The sequence below is a fragment of the Ochotona princeps genome, chromosome 4, assembly GCF_030435755.1.
Source record: "Ochotona princeps isolate mOchPri1 chromosome 4, mOchPri1.hap1, whole genome shotgun sequence".
NCBI lineage: Eukaryota > Metazoa > Chordata > Mammalia > Lagomorpha > Ochotonidae > Ochotona > Ochotona princeps.
In genome coordinates this window covers 80,419,165-80,442,163 of record NC_080835.1, presented here as the reverse complement: position 1 = coordinate 80,442,163, position 22,999 = coordinate 80,419,165, and the positions used below count along the sequence as shown (strand labels likewise).

Sequence of the window (22,999 nt, the reverse complement as noted above, 5' to 3'; positions counted from 1 at the left end):
AGGACCCGCCAGGACCTCCGCCCGCTGCGGACACCAGGACCCTGAGTCACCGGACCCGCTGGCATCCGCCCACCCTGGTCGCCAAGCCCCGCCGGGACTCCGCAGCCTCCAGGTTCCACCGCCTACACCCGCCGGGACCAGCAACGGACGCAGTAGCCGGGAGATGCATCCGTGGCGAGGGTTCCCACCAGAGGAAGAGGCAAACTGCAAGAACCTGAGGTTTGAGTGAGTTGGGTGGGGACAGTGGTGGGTTGGAGGCTTCGGGAGTTGGCCCCCCAGGGGCACGGACAGAGCCTGAACACAATTGGTCTCCCCGCCCCTCCCCCCCCCCCAGGCTCCAGCCTCTAGAGACACAGGGCGAGTGCCTTGAAACTGCCAAAACTGTGTCTGGGAGAAAGGCAAAAGGCACACTGGATACTCCCCTGTGCCTTTGCGGTGTGGCACTCAGCTGGGCGGTGCTATCCCACAGGAACCCAAGCACGCCTCTGGGCTGGGCAGTTCCCTGCTAGCGCCGGGGCGGTCGGTCCCCTGCAAGTGCTGGGGTGGGCGGACCTGCGCAGGAGGCGTTTCCAGAGAGCACCTGGAACACCCCACGCCCTATAGTCCCGTGCTTGGGAGACGAACCAGGAGAGCACTGCAGACCCGCGTGCAGGAGGCGTTCCCAGAGAGCACCTGGAACCTCCACACACTGCAATCCCTGGCACTGGGGACACACCGAGAAAGCACCTAGAACCCTCTGAGCCCTGTGATCGCGCGCACAGGGGGCGCGCATAGAGAGTGCCTTCACTCCCCCACGCCCTGTGGTAGCATACCTGTAGGGGACGAGCTGGGAGTGCGCTTTGAATCCGCTGGGCCCTGGAAGTGGCGCCCTGAGGTCCAGTGTTCTGGAGACGCACCAAAAGTGCCTTGAAAATCCCCACACCCTGCTACTCCACGCCTGCAGACTCTGATCTCTACAGGATAGTGCTTGGAGACCCCTCAGCACACTGGTGCCTAGGTCTCTCAAAAAAGAAACACTAACACAATGGGAAGAAATACCAGAAAAGGTAATGATCCAGATGAGAGTGCCAACACCCTACCAATAAAGGATCAAAAGCCAATGTCTATTTCGGAGATGCGAGATGAAGACATAGAAGATCTACCAGACAAGGAATTCAAAAAAATAATGTTGAAATATGTCAGAGACAATGAGAAGAATTGGGAGGACTTCAAGGAATTCAAGAACCACATAGCCTCAGAAATACAACAAATGAAAAGTAAAATCCTTGACTTAGAGCACAAAATTGAGAGCCTAACCAACAGAACAAATACAGCAGAAGAGAGGATCTCTGAAACGGAAGACACACAAAACGAACATACCCAGTTCATTAAACAGCTGGAGACAAGTCTGAACAAAGCCAATAAGACCATACAAGAAATGAAAGACAACCTCAGAAAATCAAATATTAGGATTATTGGCCTTCCTGAAGGAGCGGAAAAAGAGTCAGGAATGCAAATGGTGCTCGACGAAATTATACAGGAAAACTTCCAAAACACTTGGAACATGAACCCAGCCCAAATCCAGGACGGTCAGAGGACTCCCAGCAGATATGACCCAAAGCGATCTTCACCCAGACATATGGTGCTCAAGTTCCACTCCAACGAAGACAAAGAAAGAATCCTGAGACAAGTACGAAGCAGAGAAAAGATCACATACCGGGGAAAACCAATCAGGATCACTGCTGACTTCTCTGAAGAGACTTTACAAGCAAGAAGAGAATGGACAAAGATCTTCCAAATCCTGAATCAGAACAACTGTCAACCAAGAATATTGTACCCAGCAGAGATCTCATTCGTATTTGAGAACGAAATCAAATACTTTCACAGCAAAGAGAAATTAGAAGAATATGCCAGCACAAAACCAGCTCTACAAAATCTCCTTAGAAATGCACTAAATCCAGAAAAAAAGGAGGTGAATCACAAGCAAAGATGGCAAACAGGAAGGTCTCCCCACTAAAGTCCACACAAGGAAGGGCAATTACACAGATATCAACACCCACAAAAACAAGTATGGCAGGGCAAAATCACAACCTCTCAATTTTAACTCTTAACACAAATGGCCTGAACTCACCAATCAAAAGGCATAGATTAACAGAATGGATTATCAAACAGCACCCAACTATCTGTTGCCTACAAGAGACACATCTAACCAGAAGAGATTCGAAGAAGCTGAAAGTGAAAGGTTGGAAACAGATATTTCATGCCAATGGACGAGAAAAAAAGGCTGGGGTAGCTGTCTTAATTTCAGATGATGTGGACTTCAATCTGACACACATCAAAAAGGACAGGGAAGGACATTATATATTGGTGAAGGGACTGATCCATCAGGAAGTAATTACCATTGTGAACATATATGCACCAAATTCAAATGCACCTAGCTACGTGAAGCAATTACTCACGGACTTAAGGGGAGACATAGATATGCACACAATAATAGTGGGTGATCTTAACACCCCACTAACAACAACAGACAGATCAACAAAACAAAAACTCAACAAAGAAACAACAGAGCTCATACAAACAATAGAACAACTGGACTTGGTTGACATTTATAGAACTTTTTACCCTAAGGCCACAGATTATACATTTTTTTCAGCAGTGCATGGCACCTTCTCCAGGATCGACCACATGATAGGACACAAAGCAAATCTAGATAACTTCAAAAAGATAGGAATCATACCATGTACCCTCTCAGACCACCATGGAATGAAGCTGGAAATCAGCAATTCAAAATGCCCAAGGAAATACAGAAACTCTTGGAGGCTGAACAATATGCTATTAAACGAACAATGGATCAGAGAAGAAATTAAAGATGAGATCAAAAAACTTATGGAAACCAATGAAAACTCTGACACAACATTCCAAAATTTGTGGGACACTGCCAAAGCAGTGCTACGGGGTAAACTCATCGCAATTGGAGCTCATGTCAAGGCCCAAGAGAGGCGCCAAATACAAGAACTAAACACACACCTACAGGAATTGGAAAAACAACAGCAGAAGTGCCCCACACACAATAGGAAACAAGAAATCATCAAAACAAGGGAGGAAATCAACCAGATAGAAATAAAAAAAACCATACACAAAATCAATGAATCAAAAAGCTGGTTTTTTGAGAAGATAAACAAGATAGACACCCCACTGGCCCGACTGACAAAGAAAAAACAAGAGAAGGCAAGAATTAACAGCATCAAAGATGAAAAAGGCAACATAACAACAGACACCGCATCCATTAAGGCCATAATTAGAAATTACTACAAAGCACTGTACTCCAACAAGTCAGAAGATCACCAAGAAATGGAAAAGTTCTTAGACTTCTACCACCTGCCAAAACTTAGCCCAGAGGCAACAAACGACCTGAACAAACCCATAACTGAAGTAGAGATTGAATCAGTGATTAAAGACCTCCCAACAAAGAAAAGCCCAGGTCCAGACGGCTTCACTCCAGAATTCTACAAAACATTCCAAACAGAACTGACCCCAATCCTCTACAAACTCTTCAAAACAATAGAAAAAGAGGCAACCCTTCCAAACTCATTCTATGAAGCCAACATTACCTTAATCCCAAAACCAGACAGAGAACTAACAGAGAAGGAAAACTACAGACCTATCTCTTTGATGAACATTGATGCTAAGATTCTCAACAAAATCCTAGCCAACAGAATTCAAAAACACATCAGACAGATCATTCATCCAGATCAAGTAGGATTCATCCCTGGAATGCAGGGATGGTTCAACATTCGCAAATCCATAAATGTGATACACCACATCCAAAAACTGAAAAACAAGAATCACATGATAGTATCAATAGATGCAGAAAAAGCTTTCGACAAAATCCAACACCACTTCCTACTAAAAACCCTAACCAAGGTAGGCATAGATGGAAAAATCCACAACATAATTAAAGCCATATATGAAAAACCCAACGCCAGCATCATACTGAATGGAGAAAAGCTGGAACCCTTCCCACTGAGATCTGGAACAAGACAGGGATGTCCACTTTCTCCACTACTATTCAACATAGTCCTAGAGGTACTCGCTGAGGCCATAAGACAAGAAAAAGATATCAGAGGAATCCAAATGGGAAACGAAGAAGTCAAACTCTCACTATATGCAGATGATATGATTCTTTATGTAGAAGAGCCAAGAGACTCAATACAGAGACTGCTAGAACTTGTACGAGAGTTTGGTAGAGTGGCAGGGTACAAAATTAATGAACAAAAATCAACAGCCATAGTGTATGCAAACAGCCCCAAGATGGAAAAAGACTTAACCAGCAAGATACCATTCAAAATAACAGAGAAAAGTATGAAATATCTGGGAATAAATCTAACCAAAAATGTAGGAGACTTATTTGAAGAAAACTACAAACTACTTAAAAAAGAAATTGAACAAGACCTCAAAAGATGGAGTAACATCCCATGCTCCTGGATAGGTAAAATCAATATCATTAAAATGTCTATACTGCCAAAAGCAATATATACATTCAACGCAATCCCAATCAAATTGCCCAAAACATTCTTCACGGAACTGGAAACAATGATCCAAAGGTTCATCTGGAAACACAAAAAACCACGGATAGCTAGAACCATCCTGAAAAACAGGAAGTTAGCAGGGGGAATCACAGTTCCGGACCTCTGGACATACTATAGGGCAGTGGTTATCAAAACAGCGTGGTACTGGCACAAAGATAGAGAGGAAGATCAATGGAGCAGAATAGAAACACCAGAAGGAAACCCACACAGATACAGCCAAATAATCTTTGACAAAAAGACAAACGACAATCCAGGCAAATGGGAAGGTCTGTTCAATAAATGCTGTTGGGACAACTGGTTAATAGCCTGCAGAAACAAAAAAATAGATCCACATCTCTCACCATACACTAAGATCAGATCTAAATGGATAATAGATCTAAACCTACATCCAGAAACCTTCAAACTTTTGGAAGAAAATGTTGGAAACACACTGGAACACTTAGGGGTAGGCCCTCACTTCCTAAAAAAGACTCCAAATGCAGTAGAAATCAAGACCAAAATAAACAACTGGGACCTCATCAAACTAAGAAGCTTCTGTACAGCTAGAGAAACAATCAACAAAGTAAAAAGGCAACCCACAGAATGGGAGAAGATCTTCGCACACGACATAGGTGACAGAGGGCTGATCTCCAGAATATACAAAGAGCTACAAAACAACCAAAATGTCAAAACAAACAAGCCACTCAAGAAATGGGCACGGGAAATGGGCAAACACTTCACAAAGGAACAAACCCAAATGGCAAATACACATATGAAAAAATGCTCAAGTTCCCTGGCAATAAGGGAAATCCAAATTAAAACATCAATGAGGTACCACCTAACGCCAGTAAGACTGGCCCACATGAATAAAAGCACCAACAACACTTGTTGGCGAGGTTGTGGGGAAAAGGGAACCCTACTCCACTGCTGGTGGGGCTGCAGGCTGGTACAGCCTCTATGGAAATCAGTATGGAGAATATTCAAACAACTCAAATTCAACATACCGTATGATCCAGCAATAGCACTCCTAGGAATATATCCAGAACAATTGTTTTATGAGAAACCAACATGCACTCCTATGCTCATAGCAGCACAATCAGTAATTGCAAAAACATGGAAGCAACCAAAATGCCCATCAAAAGAGGATTGGATAAGAAAGCTATGGTTCATCTACTCCATGGAATACTACTCAGCTATTAAAAAAAACAAAATGCAGTTCTTTGTGGCCAAATGGGCCAAACTGGAAACCATAATGCTAAGGGAAATGAGCCAATCACAAAAGGTTAAATACCACATGTTTGCCTTAATTTAAGATGATATGATGTTATGTATAACATGTTATGTTTTGAATGTTATATGTTGTGTATAAACTAAGATTGAAGTGTAGGTGAGGTGGTCACAGAAGGTGGCTGGGAACTCGCATTTACTTTTAACATATTGGTTACTCATTACTATGTCAATTAATTCCATAATGATGTAAATTTTTGCTGATGGTATGTTGGAGCTTTCAATTGACTGGGATGATACTCTGCTGGCTCTGTCTTCAGACCAGAGAGGGTATACCTAAGAAGACGTTGAACTTGACTGGACAATAAGATGCTGGACTCTATGTTTGGTGTATGCTTGCAATGGGGGAATCTCAACTGAACTTGAGCTGTGGTTATGCAACAAGGTGGAGGAATCCACCATGGTGGGAGGGTTTGGGGAGGGGTGGGAGAACCCAAGTATCTATGTAACTATGTCACATAATACAATGTAATTAATGAAGTTAAATAATAAATAAATAGGAAAAAAAAAAGAAAAAAAAAAAAGAAACTGGTACATCTACTCCATGGAGTATTACTCAGCCATTAAAAAGAATGAAATTATACCAATTGCAACTAGATGGTTCCAACTAGAAACCATTATGCTCAGTGAAATAAGTCAATCCCAAAAAGACAAATACCACATGTTCTCTAATATAAGAAAACCATCATGCAAATTGGAATGTACAGTGATGGAGTAATGGAGACTACCTTATCCATATTTGAACACAAGACATCATGGATCCCTATTTACAAATAAAAGATGGACTCCCAATGAAAGTGTTGGACATATCTAGATCATGGGACGCTGGACTGTCTGACATTGTCTGTATCAGCAATGTCGGGCACACTCAGAGAGCAGACTGATGGAATTGTAACTCATTAATGAAGAAACGTACTGTTGTGGCAATATGGGAAAAATCATTCGGGGGGGTGAAAATTGTGGGGTGGGGAATCCCCAAACTACAGAATTGTACGATAAAATTAAAAAATTAAAATAAATGTGAATAATAGTTACCTCACAGAGCTACCATGAAGAATAAAGCATTTGTAAAGCACACTGGGTAGTACCTGGCAAGAGAAAGCATTCCTTCCTCCTTCCTCTAGTAATTACACTGATTCAAAGATCTACACTTTTCAGATTAGTACCAATTTAGTCAACTCCCAACGATTTTTTTAAAGATTTCTTTTTATTGAAATGTTAGATATACAGAGAAGAGAACTGACAGAGAGGAAGATCTTCTGTCCATTGATTCACTCCCCAAGTGGCCCACAATGGCCAGAGCTGAGCCGATCCGAAGCCAGGAGCCAGGAACTTCCTCCATGTCTCCAACGTGGCTGCAGGGTCCCAAGGCTTTTGGCCATTCTCAACTGCTTTCCCAGGCCACAGGCAGGGAGCTGGATGGGAAGTGGGGCAGCCGGGATTAGAACCGGTGCTCATTTGGGATCCTGGCACATGTAAGATGAGTACTTTTAGCTGCTAAGCTATTGTGCTGTACCCTCAACAACCAACAATTTTTACACCTTTGAAAACTTTTTAATTCTTGATAAATTGCCTATTCCTCCAATGCTTATTCTTAACCAAATAAAGTAAAACTAAATTGAATTCATAATACCAATATGAAAAATCTGAAGCCCTGTTACAATTGCCATGTCCGTTCAAATACTATTTCTTGTAAGGAAAATATAATTTTCCTGAAATTCAAAATTTAATTTCAGGAAACATTATAATTTAAAATTTAAATAGTACCTGCTGCATATGTCATTTTCTATATTTGTTTTAGACCAGTACATAATAGGCTACTCCAAAAACAAGCAAGTTGGAACAAAATAATTTATTGCTTCTGTTTTGGTGGGTGACTACAGTCAGCCGCCAGCCCAGCAGGAACTGGCTTACAATGACCACACACAGTCAGCTGGGTCACTAGTCTGGAAGGCTGGAACATCTGGGCTGGTTAGGCCCTTCTTTCCACATGGACTTTCCGTTTGAGCGTCTTCACAGCATGGAGGTTTCGAGGTACCAGACAGAGAAGCCGAAATTATAAAGCTTCTTAGACCTTGTCTTGGATTCACACAGAAACACTTATTCTGCATTCTACTGGTCAAATTCAACCCCTATCAGCTCACAACAGGTCAAGGACAAGGTGCAACAAGATGTATCACAACCTTGCTTAGAAGTGGCCTCAAGTGCAATGGTGAAGATGCATCTTTCTATGGGTCAGCGTCTCAAGTAGCCTATCTGGCTGTCTACTCCACCCAGAAACACAGACAGGAAGTGCAGATCTAGAAAATGGCTGCTTGCTGATAGCTGACTGGTGATCATGGATTTGGAAAGAACATGATCAGGACATTGAAGAGTGACAGGTCTGCTGAACAGCAGCACATGCGCAGATCCATGGACTTCCCAAATGGGCGCAAAGTATGAAGACACTGTTCCCTGTATGCATGTACACCAAGAACAAGCTCACAGGAAAACAATCTTAGCTATACAAAACAATGTGGTCTTCGCAATCACTGTTTCCTCAGCCACGGTTCACCTCACCCCGTGGGCTCCTGAACAAAGCAGACATGGCAGTGGTAATAGAGATCACCCACTGGCTCAAGAAGCGTTTCTACTCATCCCATCTGGCTGCTGCAAAGCAAAGGCCAACAGTGAGGCCAATAGGCCATGATCTGCTGGAAGAACCGCTCAGCTTCCTTACAGCAAATTGATTATCTTGGCTATTCACTGCAAATGTAGTATGCTAATTATGTTTTTCCAAATCACCCTACAGCAACCGGCTTAAAGAAGAAGAGCATTTTGAAGACTCAGTTACTGTCAGAGTTCTCATAAGACTTCTCATACAAAAGGGATGCCTTCGGTGTGGCAGTAGAGGTTCTAAATCCAAGGCAAGAAATGGTGCTGTTTCTCAGTCAGCTTTCATGAATCCGGGAATCAAGGAGTAGAACTGGAAGTGACTTACTAGTTACATTCTTGCTTCATGCCCTTATACTTTCTGGCTCTAGAGACATAAGGGTTCTGTCCCCATGAGAGCAAAGTTTCCACAAAGCTACACCACCCGCACCCCACCCCCAATCTGAAAGGCACTTATTTTACGGCTGAAGTTAATAATCTGGAATTTGAAATGTGATGTTGACACCACTGGGGATGGGGAGAAGTGTGTCAGGAGTTTAGGCTATCTTTTGAAGGGTGTTCTAGTGGCAAAGTTAGTGTGACATTTTAGCAACTCAATATAGGTTGAATTGCTAAAGCTGTAGAAGATCTGAGCCAAAATCCTAGGCAAGGAATTACAATTGACTGAAGTTTGCTGGAAAAAGCAAAGCAATATAGAGTGCTGGCGAAGGAACAAAGTTTAATATCATTTGGAGCTTCATAATTGGTTGCAGAACAGGTATATAAGGATTTCTCCTAAGTATTTATATAAAAATATTTAACAGATAATTGTTCCTCTCCTGTTTCTCTATTATCAAATGTAACAGTGCTGCAGTAGGCAGGATAATGCCTCTTGAGGATGCCTGAGCTCTGGAATCTCTAACTCTCCTATGTAATGTGGAAAAAGAGGGATCTAGACTGCTTCTACACAGAGGTTGGTAATCAGCTGACTGGGATTGGGGAGATTATTCTCATAGTGGCATAGTGACCCCGAGGGGCACTACAAGTGAAATGGGTGGGTGGAAAATGATTCGATTGCTGCTGTATTTGAAGATGGAAGGGGAAGCTTTCACAAGATTGAAAAGGAAATCAATTCTTCAATATACTTTTCATCAATAGCACAGCCTTACTGACATCTTGATTTTAGCCCCTCCTCCAAAAAATACTTCATGCTTCTGTCCTCCGGAATGTATTTTGTTTCTGTTTTTACAGCACCTTATCCACAGCAATTTTAAACACAAGTCCTTTACCTTATATCTAGTATTTAAGTTACAAGACATTCTGGCTCAGCAGGAAGGAGGGGGAATAAATATAATCCAAGGGAGAATAAGATTGATTTGGGGACAGAGATAACCTGTTTGAACGATAGTTGTTTCGTGTTAGGTGGAAACATGACTTAACACTGACTTTACTGCAAAGTTGAGTATGATAAAGAGGAATATATGAACAGAAATGTCCACCCTAAAATTCATATAGAATTTCAAGGGACACTGAACAACCACTTTTGAAAAAGAAGTGAAAAAATATGAGGTATAAAAGTCATACTTCCTGGGCTCAGCATGATAGCCTAGTGGCTAAAATCCTCACCTTGCATGTGCCAGGGTCCCATATGGACACTGGTTCTAATCCTGGCAGCCCAGCTTCCCATCCAGCTCCCTGCTTGTGGCCTGGGAAAGCAGTCGAGGACGGCCCAGAGCCTTTGGACCCTGCACCCGTGTGGGAGATCCAGAAGAGGCTCTTGTCTGCTGACTTTGGATCAGAGCATCTCCGGCTGTTGTGGTCACTTTGGGAGTGAGTCAGCAGGCAGAAGATCCTCCTCTCTGTCTCTCCTCCTCTCTGTATATCTGACTTTCAAATAAAATTAAAATATATCTACATTTTTTTAAAAGTCATACTTTCTGAGTTTAAAACTTACTAGAACTAAAAAGATCAAAATAGTTTGATACTGACACAGAACAGGCATGGATCAAAAGAGAGCACTCAAAAACAGATTCTTGTGTTTGTAATAAATTAACAAGAGTACCAGAACCATCCAATGGAAGGACAGTACTGCCAACAAATACTACTGGAAAGGTGTATGTCCATAAGTAAGAAAATGAAATTATCTCTTACCTTACACTATACACAACAATTAAAAACAGATCAATGATCTAAATTTAGGCTTAAAACCACAAAACAGAGGAAGAAAAACAGAGTAATTCCATGACATTGAATGTGGTGATGATCTCTAGGATATGACACCAAAAATAAAAGCAGCAAATTAAAAACAAATTTGACTACATGAAAACAAGAGCTACTGCATATACGGAGAAAACTTGAGAAATTACAAAGAAGGCAATCCAGATTTGGCTAAAATGCTCCCACAATAGATATTTGATTAGTAATATTCAAAGCATAGAAGTCCTGCATGTCAAAACAATTCAAAAATGTGCCAAGGTTGAATGTATGTTTAAGACTTAAAATCTATGAACACAAAAATATACAGAGCATTACAGGTCATTAGGAAACAGCAGGTGAAAATCACAGTGTGATACCACCTATCTATTATGACGGCCATTTTATAAAACCAGAGAATATTGGTGAAGGCTTAAAAAAAAAAAAACCCTGGAAAACATGTGTATTGCTGGAAGAAATGCAAAGTGATGGGGGCAATGCTGCAGTTATCTCCAAAGCTGGCATTCCCCACGGGGTGCTGGTTTGAAACTCTGCTGCTACACTTCTGATCCAGCTTCCTGCTTATGGCCTTGGAAAGAAGCAAAGAAGCACCAATGTGGGATACCTGGCAGAGGCTCCTGACTCCTGGCTGCAGCGAGCCCAGCCCCAGTTGTGGCGGCAGCTTGGGGAGTGAGCTAGCGAATGAAAGATTCCTCCTCTTTCTGTAACTCTGCCTTCCAAATGAACAGAAGAATTGAAATGTACATTGACTACAGAAAGCATTTTGGTATTTTTTTCATAGGTTTTCTTAAAAATATTTCATAACAAATTTACAACAAAATTTACAGTATTTATGAGCAGTAATATGAAGAGTTCCCACATAGCTTTCATCCATTCCTATTAGTATCTCAATGTGGCATCTTTGTTAAAATTATTGAATATCAGTTTTCTCTTTTAATTCAAAAATGTTTGTAAGCAACATTCTGTGTTCAGAACAGGTTTTTAAGTCCCATATGCGAGGGAGAATATCCAATATTTCTCTTTGTCTGGATTATTTCACTGAACATGATGCCCTCTATTCTGCTGCAAATGATAGGATCCCATTTCATAGCCAAACAATATTTCATTGTGTGTATTTAAGTTTTTAAAATATTTATTATTGAAAGAGTTACAGAGAGGAGAGAGAGAAAGATCTTCTGTCTGCTGATTTATTCCCCAAGTGCCCACAATGGCTGGAGCTGAGCCGATCCAAAGCCAGAAGCCAGGAGACTGCTGCAGATCTCCCACATGGGTGCAGAGTTCCAAGGCTTTGGGCCATCCTCTAGTGCTTTCCCAGGCCACAAGCTGGATGGGAAATGGAATAGCTAGGACATGAACTGGTGCCCATATGGGATCCCAGTGCATGTTCAAGGTGAGGGCTTAGCTTCTGGGCCATTGTGACACAACCATGCCATTTCTTCAATGTTTTATAACTTTAACTGTAGAGATTCTCCATATCTTTAGTTAAATTTACCCCCAAAGTATTTAAAATTTTTAGTAGCTAATGTGAATGTAATGATCCTGTAAGTTCTTTATGAGCCATGGTATTTTTTGGTGTGTGTGTAAATGCTGTTGAGTGCTGACTTTACGTCCTGCAACTCTGCCCTACTTTTGAATCCTAATAATCTTACACATAGAAGAATTGGAAGACTCTTAAAATCACGTCATTACACGTCATAAAAACACGTTAAAATCTCAAAACAGGGATGATTTGATTTCTTCTGTTCCAATTTGTATCTCTTTCTTTTCCTGCCTAATGGTTCTGGCTAAAACTTCCAAAATTATTTTGAATAACAATGGTAATTGATCATCATTGACATAAGCCAGGATCCAGGAATTCCATCTGCATCTCTCATATGTTGACATGGTTTCAAGAACTCTGGCCATGCTCTGTTGCTTTCCCAAGCACATTAGCAGGAAGCTAGAGTCTAACTGGAGCAACTGGGATTCAAATAGGAAACAGGCATTCAAATAAGATGCCAAGCATCAGATCTGCAGTTCAAATAGCTGTGCCACAAAAACAGCCACCATGGTTTTTACTTCTAATGGAGGACTCCCAGTCTAGATTTCTAAGACTTCTAGTGATAAATGTTTTAAATATCTTTCACTTTTTCAGTTTATAAACACAAGTGGTTTGGGTCTGGCATGATAGCCTAGTGGCTTAAAGTCCTCACTTTGCACATGCCAGGATCCCACATGGGCACTATTTGTGTCCTGGCTGTTCTCCTTCTCATCCAGCAACCTGCTTGTGGACTGGGAAGGCAGTGGAAGGTGGCCCAAAGCCTTAGAACCCTGCAACCATGTGGGAGACCTGGTAGAAACAACTGGCTCCTGGCTTTGTCAGATTTAGAGGAGGAGAGAGAGAGAGGAAGATTTTTATCTGCTGGTTCATACCCCAAGTGGTGCCAACGGCTAGAGCTGAGCTGATATGAAACCAGGAGCCTCTTCTGGGTCTCCCACATGGGTGCAGGGTCCCAAGGCCTTGGACTGTCCTGCACCATTTTCCCAGGCCACAAGCAGGAAGCAGGATGGGAAGTGGAGCATTGGGACACAAACCGGTGGCCATATTGGATCCTGGCACATGCAAAGTGAGGACTCTAGCCATTATGCTATTGCACAGGGGTCCAATCATTTTTTTGTTTAGACACAAATACACTGGAGCATCATTCATTGCTATATGCATTGATGTTATCCTGGACCACAAGTCTTTACACTCCTTCACAATTGGTGCACTGATGGCAGTGTCTTATCTCACCTGTTTTTGTTTATAGGATCCCTGCATTTTCAAGATAACACATCATTTTTTTGATAGGACTTTCATTATCAAACCATCACTGCTGGACGTACCTGCTTTGTGTGCTCTGGTTTGCCTTTCTGGACAGTGGCCTTCATCATGGCACCCACACCAGTCGTAGGAAGTCTGTTCAGCTGTCCCTTGGTCCCTTTCACAGGGATGAAACAGATTTGTGGCCCCTGTGTTGTCAGCACAGTGATCAAGGTGCCTACCCAGGGGTATCTGGAATGTCACACTGGAGGACACACAACATCCTTGCTTCGACATCTTGGATGTTGAAAAAAGACAGTAAAACTGCCCTTTACTTCCTAAGGCCAATTTCACCAGATGTAACCAATATAATTTAAGATTTTATGTTGTTTGTGAAGACCTGGAATATATTAGCTCATTTTCTTCTGGCCAATAGTCTAATTGATTTTTATATTTAAGTTTATGCATTTATCTTCCTTTTGGATCCTTTATTTGTCCTTAATTTTGAAAGTTTGGCTACAGTGTGCCCTGAAGATCTTTTTAGGTTCAGTCTGATTGTGGTCCTTTGAGCTTTCTGTACCTGGATGACAACATTGTTTCAAGGCTTGGAAAGTCTCCAATGAGAGCTAGCTTTCAGTGCCTTTTTCTTTTTATTTCAGGTATGCCTATGACAATATGTTCTTTCAATGGTATCCATTATGGCGGTACATTGGAGCCTGCAGAGGACACCTGCTACCATGGCAGAGGATGGAGGATTGAACAAATCGATCAACAACCCCAGCCAAGGGTTGGCAGTGAATACCTGGACAACTGGAGACTCTAAGATGAACTGTGGCAGTCAGTGGATTCTGGAGAGATTAACATGATAGGAGTGGCAAGATTGTCAGCAATTCAGAACTGTGGAGTTATTCAAACGACTAGAACAATACCCTCAGAGCAGGCCCCACATCAGGGACCCAGGGATGGTTGGGAGGTTGGGTGTGTCTTCTCCCCTTGTCTTTCCCCTTCTCCCAAACACAGTAATGAAAGAAGAGAATGTAAAAACGATGGTCTCACCCATTTTCCTCTAGCCCTTGACCCTTTGCGCCCTAATCAAATATGTAAAAAATTATCAAAAAATAAAAAAAGGTATCCATGTTCCTTTCAATCTTTTATAAAAAAAACCCAGATCTCTAAAGCAGTATTTTATGTGAAAGACACAGTAATAGAAAGGAAGAATGGGAGAAAGAAGGAAAGAGTGTTTTACGTTTGCTGGTTCACTCCCCAGATGGCTGCAATGATTGGGGCAAGACGCTGGATGAAAGAGGCTCCATTAAACATGAGATTTTTCACTGTGGGAAAAACAGTGTAATGTGAGAAGATGCCATCAGACTTTCAGAGCTGGAGAGGAAAAGTCAATGCCTGGCCTCAAAGTTCCCTGATCCCTTCCTGGAGGATGAAGGCACTGCCTCCTTTAAGGTGAAGCTGACAGCCAGTTACTCTTCCCGAAATCTCACACAGTAAGTCTAGCCATCCACCTACTACTCATTGCTAACTCTAATCTTTTCTGCTTTAACTTCTGCTTTGCTTGCTTAGCTGAGATATTATGTCAGCACACATGCCTAGTAGCCTGAGAGGATAGAGCATTCCTCCAGGCAAAGACCCCCTGGTGTACCTTTTATGTAAGACTTGGTCACTCATAGTGTGCCCCCATAGCCGTTGCCCCGTGGCTCCCAGCCACTTGGCTTAGCCTGCCACGGACTAAGGAACTAAGTCTTCTTATTCAAAAAATGCATTTAATAAGGCTACTACTGCCCAGATCTATCACTTCATATGGCAAAGTTAACTGAAAACCTTCTGGAAAGAAGTCACCATTGTAGATGCCACTGGGAAAAATAGAGGCTCATGGGAAGAAGTCCAAAATTAACAGGAGTTTATAAAAGACCCTGGCTCAATCTTTCACAGAATGTTAAAATTTCAGTTGAAGTGAATGCAAACATGGTGGAAATAGAGACCTGAAACTAGAAGTAGAGCATGATTACCTGGCTGAATGTCCACAGTCTCAGGAGGAAACGTTTAGCAGGTCGTTTGCTTTGTAAAGGGAGCAGTTTCTTGAGATAATGTCTACTCCTGGTAAAGGTGTTAGTGCAAAATTGAAAGGACAAAGAACTTGGTGTATTCCCTAAATTGAACAGCAGTGGGATTTGAGAGGACAAACTCCAAGGTTGGAAATTCTGTCATTTTACAAGTGCCTGGCCCATTCAGGAACTTAGTTTTTATAAAGCAAGTTAGTTAACTTATTTAAAGTCTGCCATTAAAGAGATGGTAAATAAACCTGTAAATACACTAACAACTGTTGAACTTAAACTGACACGTTTTGTATCATGTACATTTTTATCTCATAAAGCTAATAGTAAACTTACAAGAAAACGCCTCCAGGCCTTTTGGATGACTCTGGCAGCTTCTTCCTGCTGCTGGGACTCTGTTTCCTGCTTCTTGGGCATTTGAAATTCTAAGCAACAGTAAGCAAAAAGGTGTTTTGTAACATTTGATATGTCATTTCCAAACTATCACTATAACTCAATGGAGACTGGAGGATTGTATAAATGACAATACATTGAGATTTAGCACCTAAATACTTGTTTTTTTTTTCAAATATTTATTTATTTTTATTGGAAAGGCGGATATACAGAGAGGAGGAGAGACCGAGAGGAAGATTGTTCATCCGATGGTTCACTCCACAAGGGGCCGCAACAGCGGAGCTGAGCCAAACCGAAGCAGGAGCTCTTCCAAGTCTCCCACATGGGTGCAGGGTCCCAAGGCTTTAGGCCATTCTTGACTACTTTCCCAGGCCACAAGCAGGAAGCTGGATGGGAAGCAGGGCTGCCAGGATTAGAACCAGCGCCCATATGGGATCCTGGCACATGCAAGGCGAGGACTTTAACCACTAGGCCATCGCTTCGGGCCCACCTAAATACTTGTAATAAAATTCAGTCACCTATTACTGATTGTCTCATTCGTATTTATATTTTCTATGTCCAATGACCATTCTGCATAGCAAGACTTACTACTGTGATTGTATTTAAGATCAAACTTCAAGGCACAAGGTCAACTAGCAACTATTCTAGTTTCGAACTCAAGTCTGTCTGGAAAGTCTGATCTGTACATTTATATATGGTGCTTCATGACTTCCAAAGACATTTCTCCACTTACATGCAGAGATGTAGCTTCATGTACAAGATTTTCCAGGCCCATGACCTAAAATTTGAGAGTATTATAGACTTTTGAGTCTTCATTGACTAGTTTCAAGTTTACCACTAAACTGTTAAAAACATTAACGCTATTAGGAAGCAAAATAACGTTAAGATGAAGGATTTAGGAGTCAGGAGAGCATTATGCTTCAAGCCCATAAAAAGTCACATTAAGCTCAATTCTCACCTATGCTGTTTAAACATCTCTAAAGCAGCTCATTCAAAACACAAACTGTCCCAGTGTTGCTCCAGTGTCGGATGAGCAGCGCAACCTACACAAACCGGAAGTTACCTGTGCACTGCAGCTGCACTCATTTCAGTATAAATAACGACAGGAAATACCTAAGATTTGCAAATAACTTCTTCCTTTGGGTAGTTTTCTTAAATAGGACCTTAGAAAGATTAGTGAACTGAAAAAAAACTGGAAGTGTTTTGAATTCACATTGTTTATTAAATATAATCATACACATATAGATTAACATTGCTAAGCTTCAACTTCATTCCTTTATAGGAAAGCTTTGCAATAAACTCCAAAGAAGTGGTCAGTTTCACAATTTCGAGTTTACACTAAAAAGGGTACAAATAATAAGAGTAAAATTGAAAATTTAAAAAGGTCCTGTATTAGGGCCTGGTGCAATAGCCTAGTGGCTGAATCCTCTCCTTGCACACACTGGGATCCCATAGGGGTGCTGGTTCATCAGTTCATGTCCCAGCTGCTCCACTTCCATCCAGCTCTCTGCTTGTGGCCTGGGAAAGCAGTGGAGGACGGCCCAAAGCCTTGGGACTGTGCACCCATGTGGGAGACCTGGAGGCAGCTCTGGCTGATGTGATCATTTGAGGAGTGAACCAGCAGACAAAAGATCTATCTCCTTATTGCTGTATATCTGCCTTTCCAATAAAAAAAAATTTAAACAAAGGACCCTAAGCTAAACACATGGAAAAACATGGCTTTAGTTAATCTCAGTTATTAATACATGCCACATACACTATGTCACATCATATTTACAGTAATACTTTATTCTCAGATGCTTTGTCACAATTCAAAGTGAGTACATTTCATAAAATTAAAAATAAATTTAAAACACAACATGTATTACTTGAAGAACCAAAGTCTTCAAAACTATTTAAACATCTACTAAAAATGCATTATTTAGAGATCAAACAGAAAACCTGTCTAAAGGATGCGTCATTTATTGGAAAAGTGAAAGAAAAAAAATCTGTTTGTATACTCTTAGTTAACACTTATTTGGGGGCTTAAAGCTAACTCTTATGTCACCGAGTTTTTAAGAAAATTGACATTCAAAGGATAGCGAGGTTTCTCCAGGGATATGGTTCTATGTTTCTGTTCCCTGCACCCAAGGCCCATGAGGGACATGAAAGGGGGTCATGTCTTTGTGTCTGAGGTGTAATACAGCAGGTTTAAATCAACAAATTCTACTTCATACTTAGTTGTGTGATCTGTGTAAGTTGCTCAGAGAACAGAAGCATCTATTTCATAGAACTGTGAGGATTGAATCACGTAATATAGGTAGTGCTTAGTACAATTCCTAGCCTATCATAATAACCCCTCAAATTGTATTATTGCTAAACAGTTTTCCCATGTAAAACCTATTTCATACATCATTGCCAGAATATGATCTAATTGAATAATTTAAGCACAATTATTCCCTTACCAAGAATTAGAACAGAAGAGGGTGAAGAATGAGGCTTGGGGTCTAAAGGAATACATTTCTTCAAGGAACCATATTTTATATTCTTTCTAGCCAGCAGGTGGAGAAACAATAATGAAACCTAGTTCATTTGTATATTTCAGGACACTTTAGGAAAAGCATTTTCCTTGTGAATGGTATGATAACTAGCTGTAATAATTTCAGTTTTTACTATTAAAATTCAATGCCTCAAAGTTTTTTTTAGGGGGATTCCCCTGAACAAAATGGAGGAATCAAAGCATTAATCAAAAAAAGATGGAAAATGGAGTAGATGAATCAACCACCTCAGCTTTATGCTTGCAGCGGAAAACTGGACAAGGGGAAACCGTAAGATGGACTATGTCAATCAGTGGACTCTGCACCAGCCTCATCATACCTGGACTGTTGCTGATGATATGTTGGAGCTTCTAATTGATCGAGGTGACGCTCTGCTGGCTCTGCCTACAAACCTGAGAGGGCCTCCCTAAGAGGCCGTGGAACTTGAACTGGACAAGTGGGATGCTGGACTCTGTATGGTGTAAACTTTTAATTAGGGAATCTCAACGGAACTTGAGCTGTAGTTATGCATCAAGGTGAAGGAATTCATGATGGGGGAAGGGTTTGGGATCAAGGGGGGGGGGAATCCCAGTACCTATGAAATTGTGTCATGTAATGCAATGTAATTAATGAATAAATGAATATTCAAGAAAAAAAATTCATTAAAGAGAAAAGGCAGCCGAGATTGGTTATAACTTTAAAAAATCTTACATTTCAAATTTAAAATATAGGCTGTGTCAGGCATCACACTGCAGATTAATGATGCTCCCGTACCAGCCCAGTGTGAGTTCCACTATTCCACTTCTGATCCAGCTCCGTGCTACTGGGTCACCTCTCACTGGAAGACCCAGATGGAGTTCCAGGCTGCTGCCTTCATCCTGGCGCACGCAAGCTGTCTGTCGTAGCCATCCGGGGCCTGAGCCAGAAGAAGGAAGGTCCTACTCACTCTCTTCCTCAGTCTCTATAAACTCTGCCTTTCAAGTAAAAATAACGAATTTTGCACCATAACAGTCAACACAATTACTCTTCTGTTTATGTGCCTTTTTTTTTTTTACTGGTCATTATACTGAAGCAAGTTATTTCAGTTTTCCTGAAGTAACCACAGAATCAGGACAACTAGAAAACAGTCTTAAGAGATAAGAGGACACTTCAGAAATCTTACAGAAAAGTAAAATTAAATGTTTGTGGACATAGAATCTGAAAACCATTGCTTTTTCATATACACATTTGCAATGAAGTTTTGGAGACTTCTTGCATAATCATGTGGGAAAAGGAGTGGAGTGGTTTGCTTTCTGGAGCTGGTTGGATGCAGTAGGGTCAAATCTTAAATTTTTAGGTATTTTGTGAAATGGTGCTGGTGTTGCAGGCGGTGGCTTAACTTGCAGAGCTAGGACAACAGCTTTTCTGAGATTTTTTAAAGACTTGAAAGGCACAACAGCATAGAGATCTTCCATCCACTGCTTCACTCCCCAGATCACTGCCAACAGCCAGGTGTGGGTCAGACACAAGCCTGGGAGCAGGAACTCCATCTGGTCTCCCATTGGATGGCGGCGGCCCAAGCACTGGAGCAATCATCTGCCGTCTTGCCAGGTGCAGTGTGCTAAGAAGATGGACTAGAATTACAACAAGAACTTGAACTGGCACTATAATACACGAGCTTTCACTCTACCACAATCCCTGCTCCTGAGAACTGGTACTTAAACATAGCTATTGTTAAATTGATAAACTGAAACTTACATAATGGTAATCAACACTCAAGACATATCGTTATTTTACTACATCATAGTGTTTTTTCAAGTTTTTAAGCAATGGTACTAGCGATAGCTTGGGCTAGGCAATTTTTCATGGCAAAACTCATCTTACGTATGGTATGACATTTAGTAGAACTCTTCTCCTTTACTCAGACACCAGTACCACAGTGCTGACAAGTAGAAAATGCATCCAGAAACTGTCACAGGTGAAAGTCACTGGACTCACACTCGTGTGCTAAGAATCCTATGAGAATATTTTAAAAATCTATTGAAGATGGAATTAAAGTTTATTTTTACTCATATACAATGTAGTTCATGCATAATTTCTTTGTAATATACATTTAAGTCCCATGACGTATCTGAAGATCCTTTGTCAAGTTGTATTATTGCCTATTCTTCCCAGTTCCTGAAAGGACATATCAATAACCTGAAATTGGCCACAGGAATCATTTACATCACAGAAATTATCGAATACAAGCCAATATGTACTATTTCATTTTTTAGAATTAAAATATAGTAAAAATGTTAGTAAATACAACTTTGAAATGCTGACTACTGTCATCATTACGGCTATCATAAAATATTGAGCCAATCATCTTCTAGTATTTAAAATTATCTGGCTCAGAAATAAGTCATGTCCTTATTGAAATGAAATATACCTCACTTCAAAAGAGATAATGTTCTTAACTGTGTCCAGCATTGCTGAAGGGACCAGTAAATAGAGGATGAAGAATTACATTCATCTTCAACAACTGCACTAAGTTTTGGCTGAGTAGCAGAACAACAAAGTCTTGGGACTTGGACTTGGGAATTTGGAAGATTGAATCACCAGGGTATAGCAACAGTTCTTTGGGGTGATACACGGAGCTGAAAAGCAGATTGGTAGGAGGAGGCTGGGGACGCATGCAGGGACTTTTTTCTTTAACACAGGAGAATCTGAAGTATTATGTAGTATTGAAGGATAAATTAAAGCTCCAAAAGAGAAAACTAAATGGCAAAATTCTGAGTCGCTTCAAGCAGACAAATCCCAGAACAGAAAAGGAGGGGTTGCAGCAGTGGCTAGGCAGCAGCTAAGATGGACTTAGCTATTGAGGCTTTAAAGAAGGTAAACAAGAAAATCCTTCAGAAGTTCTAAAATACTACAAGCTACAAAGAAGTATTTTCCTACATTTAGGTACCACATGCAAGTTCACAGATAAGATCTCCATTTGGGAGACATGTGTGCAGTTCTTGCTTCAGCCTGGCCTGACCCATGCTGCTGAGGGCATTCAGTGAGCCAGACAGGATCTGACTGTCAATCACTCAAATAAATGAATCTTAGATTTTTCAAGTGTATTGTCTACTCCAGAAAGCACTAAGCCAATGGTGGCCCATGGCTCCACCATTTGTTATAGCTAAAGAGACAGGGATTAGAAAAAGATGAAAGAAACGTGTCACCACATCCTTCCCCTGGGGACCGACTCCAGAGCACCTTCCACAGCTGGGAGCCCAGATCCTAAGGAAGCAAAGCTGTTCCCAGAACATGCTGAAAACAAGCAGTGTGGCTGTTTACGTGGCCCTGTGATAGCCTTAGGATGTCACTGTAAAGACATTACCATGGCTGACACCCCCACTTTCATTACACACTTGATGCTGAATACCTTGCAGTCTTCCACAAAAAGACCAGATTGTGGGCAGTCACAGAGCCCTGGTTTATCTGCCAGGTCCTGCCAAGTTCCACTACAGCACCAGCTGCCAGCCAGACAAGTCACATGAAGGATGAGCCCAAGGCTGAAGCACTGCTGCTCCAATGGGAGCTTCCACTTCGCTAAGTAGTCCCAAGTCTTCTGCTAATCTTAACCTTCCCCTTAAACTGTCAGCTGTGGGAGAAAGCAACATGGACTCCTGGCTGCCCAACACACCGACTGACTTCACTTTCTCAATCAAAGCCTTGACATGCGCTTGGGCTGTAAAACATTCCTCGACTTTTCTGTGATCAGAACCTCTGCTTCCTATTTTGGGTCCCCACGCTAAATTCTACAGAGTAAACACGCTTGATTCATGGTTTTTGCCAATTTCATCATCTCACCTCTCTTTATCTTTGGTCCCCTGCACTTAGGATTGAACAGAAACACGTATGAACCTACTTAAAACACCTTTCCTTTTCCCATCTCCAAATTATTAAGTGAATAGTTCTAAGGTCATTTCACGTATTAAACAGCAAAATCGTTCAAACTCCAGCAAACTGATCATAGGTATTCTCCCTCAGCCACAGCTGGTGGGGGAATCCAAGTTCCCAGGATGGATTTTCAAGGAAACCCAGACAGGCAGGACACAGAAGAGCCTGACAAGAGATTAATCCCACGCAGGACCATAAAATTATAGACTAAGGGCTCAGAGGTAGACTTTGCTGTTCTTTTTAAAATTTTGCTTCTCCAACCAACCAATGGATGGGGCGGGGCTGTGGAGTTCATGGGAATTTAAAGCAGCACCACCAGGCTTAGTGCAGTCGCCCAACAAGCCCAATAAACGGAGTAGCAGAACCCCCTAGGCCTCCTGTCTTCACCTGCCAAATGAAGCTGGCTCCGGAGCCTCTCGTTCCCTTGGTAACGCGGCAAACGGAAATAACCTAACCGGGTTCCGTGAAGCCCCGCCTTCTAGCCTTAGGTTTTGCTTTATCCTGTTGCCGAGGTCCAGAGGCCTTAGAGGTGTAGAATGAATACAGCTGAAGCTGTCACATACTCCAGTGTCAGTGGCTTAGAGGTAAAGGACGAAAGAAACACCTAAGCAATTATAACGAGGTTGGGCTCGATAGATTATAAAGTCTGGT

At 41.6% G+C, this 22,999-nt stretch overlaps 1 protein-coding gene across 3 annotated transcripts in view; it reads right to left on the bottom strand.

Moving 5' to 3' along the window:
* C4H11orf65 (chromosome 4 C11orf65 homolog) overlaps positions 1 to 22,797 on the bottom strand; it is a 73,486-nt gene extending 50,689 nt beyond the window's left edge. Inside the window, exons 1-2 of one of the 3 annotated variants that reach the window (XM_012926994.2) lie at positions 22,736 to 22,797; positions 15,867 to 15,955 (exon numbers count right to left, since the gene is read on the bottom strand). In XM_012926994.2, coding sequence (XP_012782448.2) covers positions 15,867 to 15,947 — 81 coding nt within the window. In that variant the 5' untranslated portion in view covers positions 15,948 to 15,955; positions 22,736 to 22,797. Of the gene's footprint in view, positions 1 to 13,547; positions 13,713 to 15,866; positions 15,956 to 22,735 lie in introns of those variants that run through there. The other 2 variants (XM_058662527.1, XM_058662526.1) reach the window with 2 other exon arrangements.
* Positions 22,798 to 22,999: the final 202 nt, after the last annotated feature.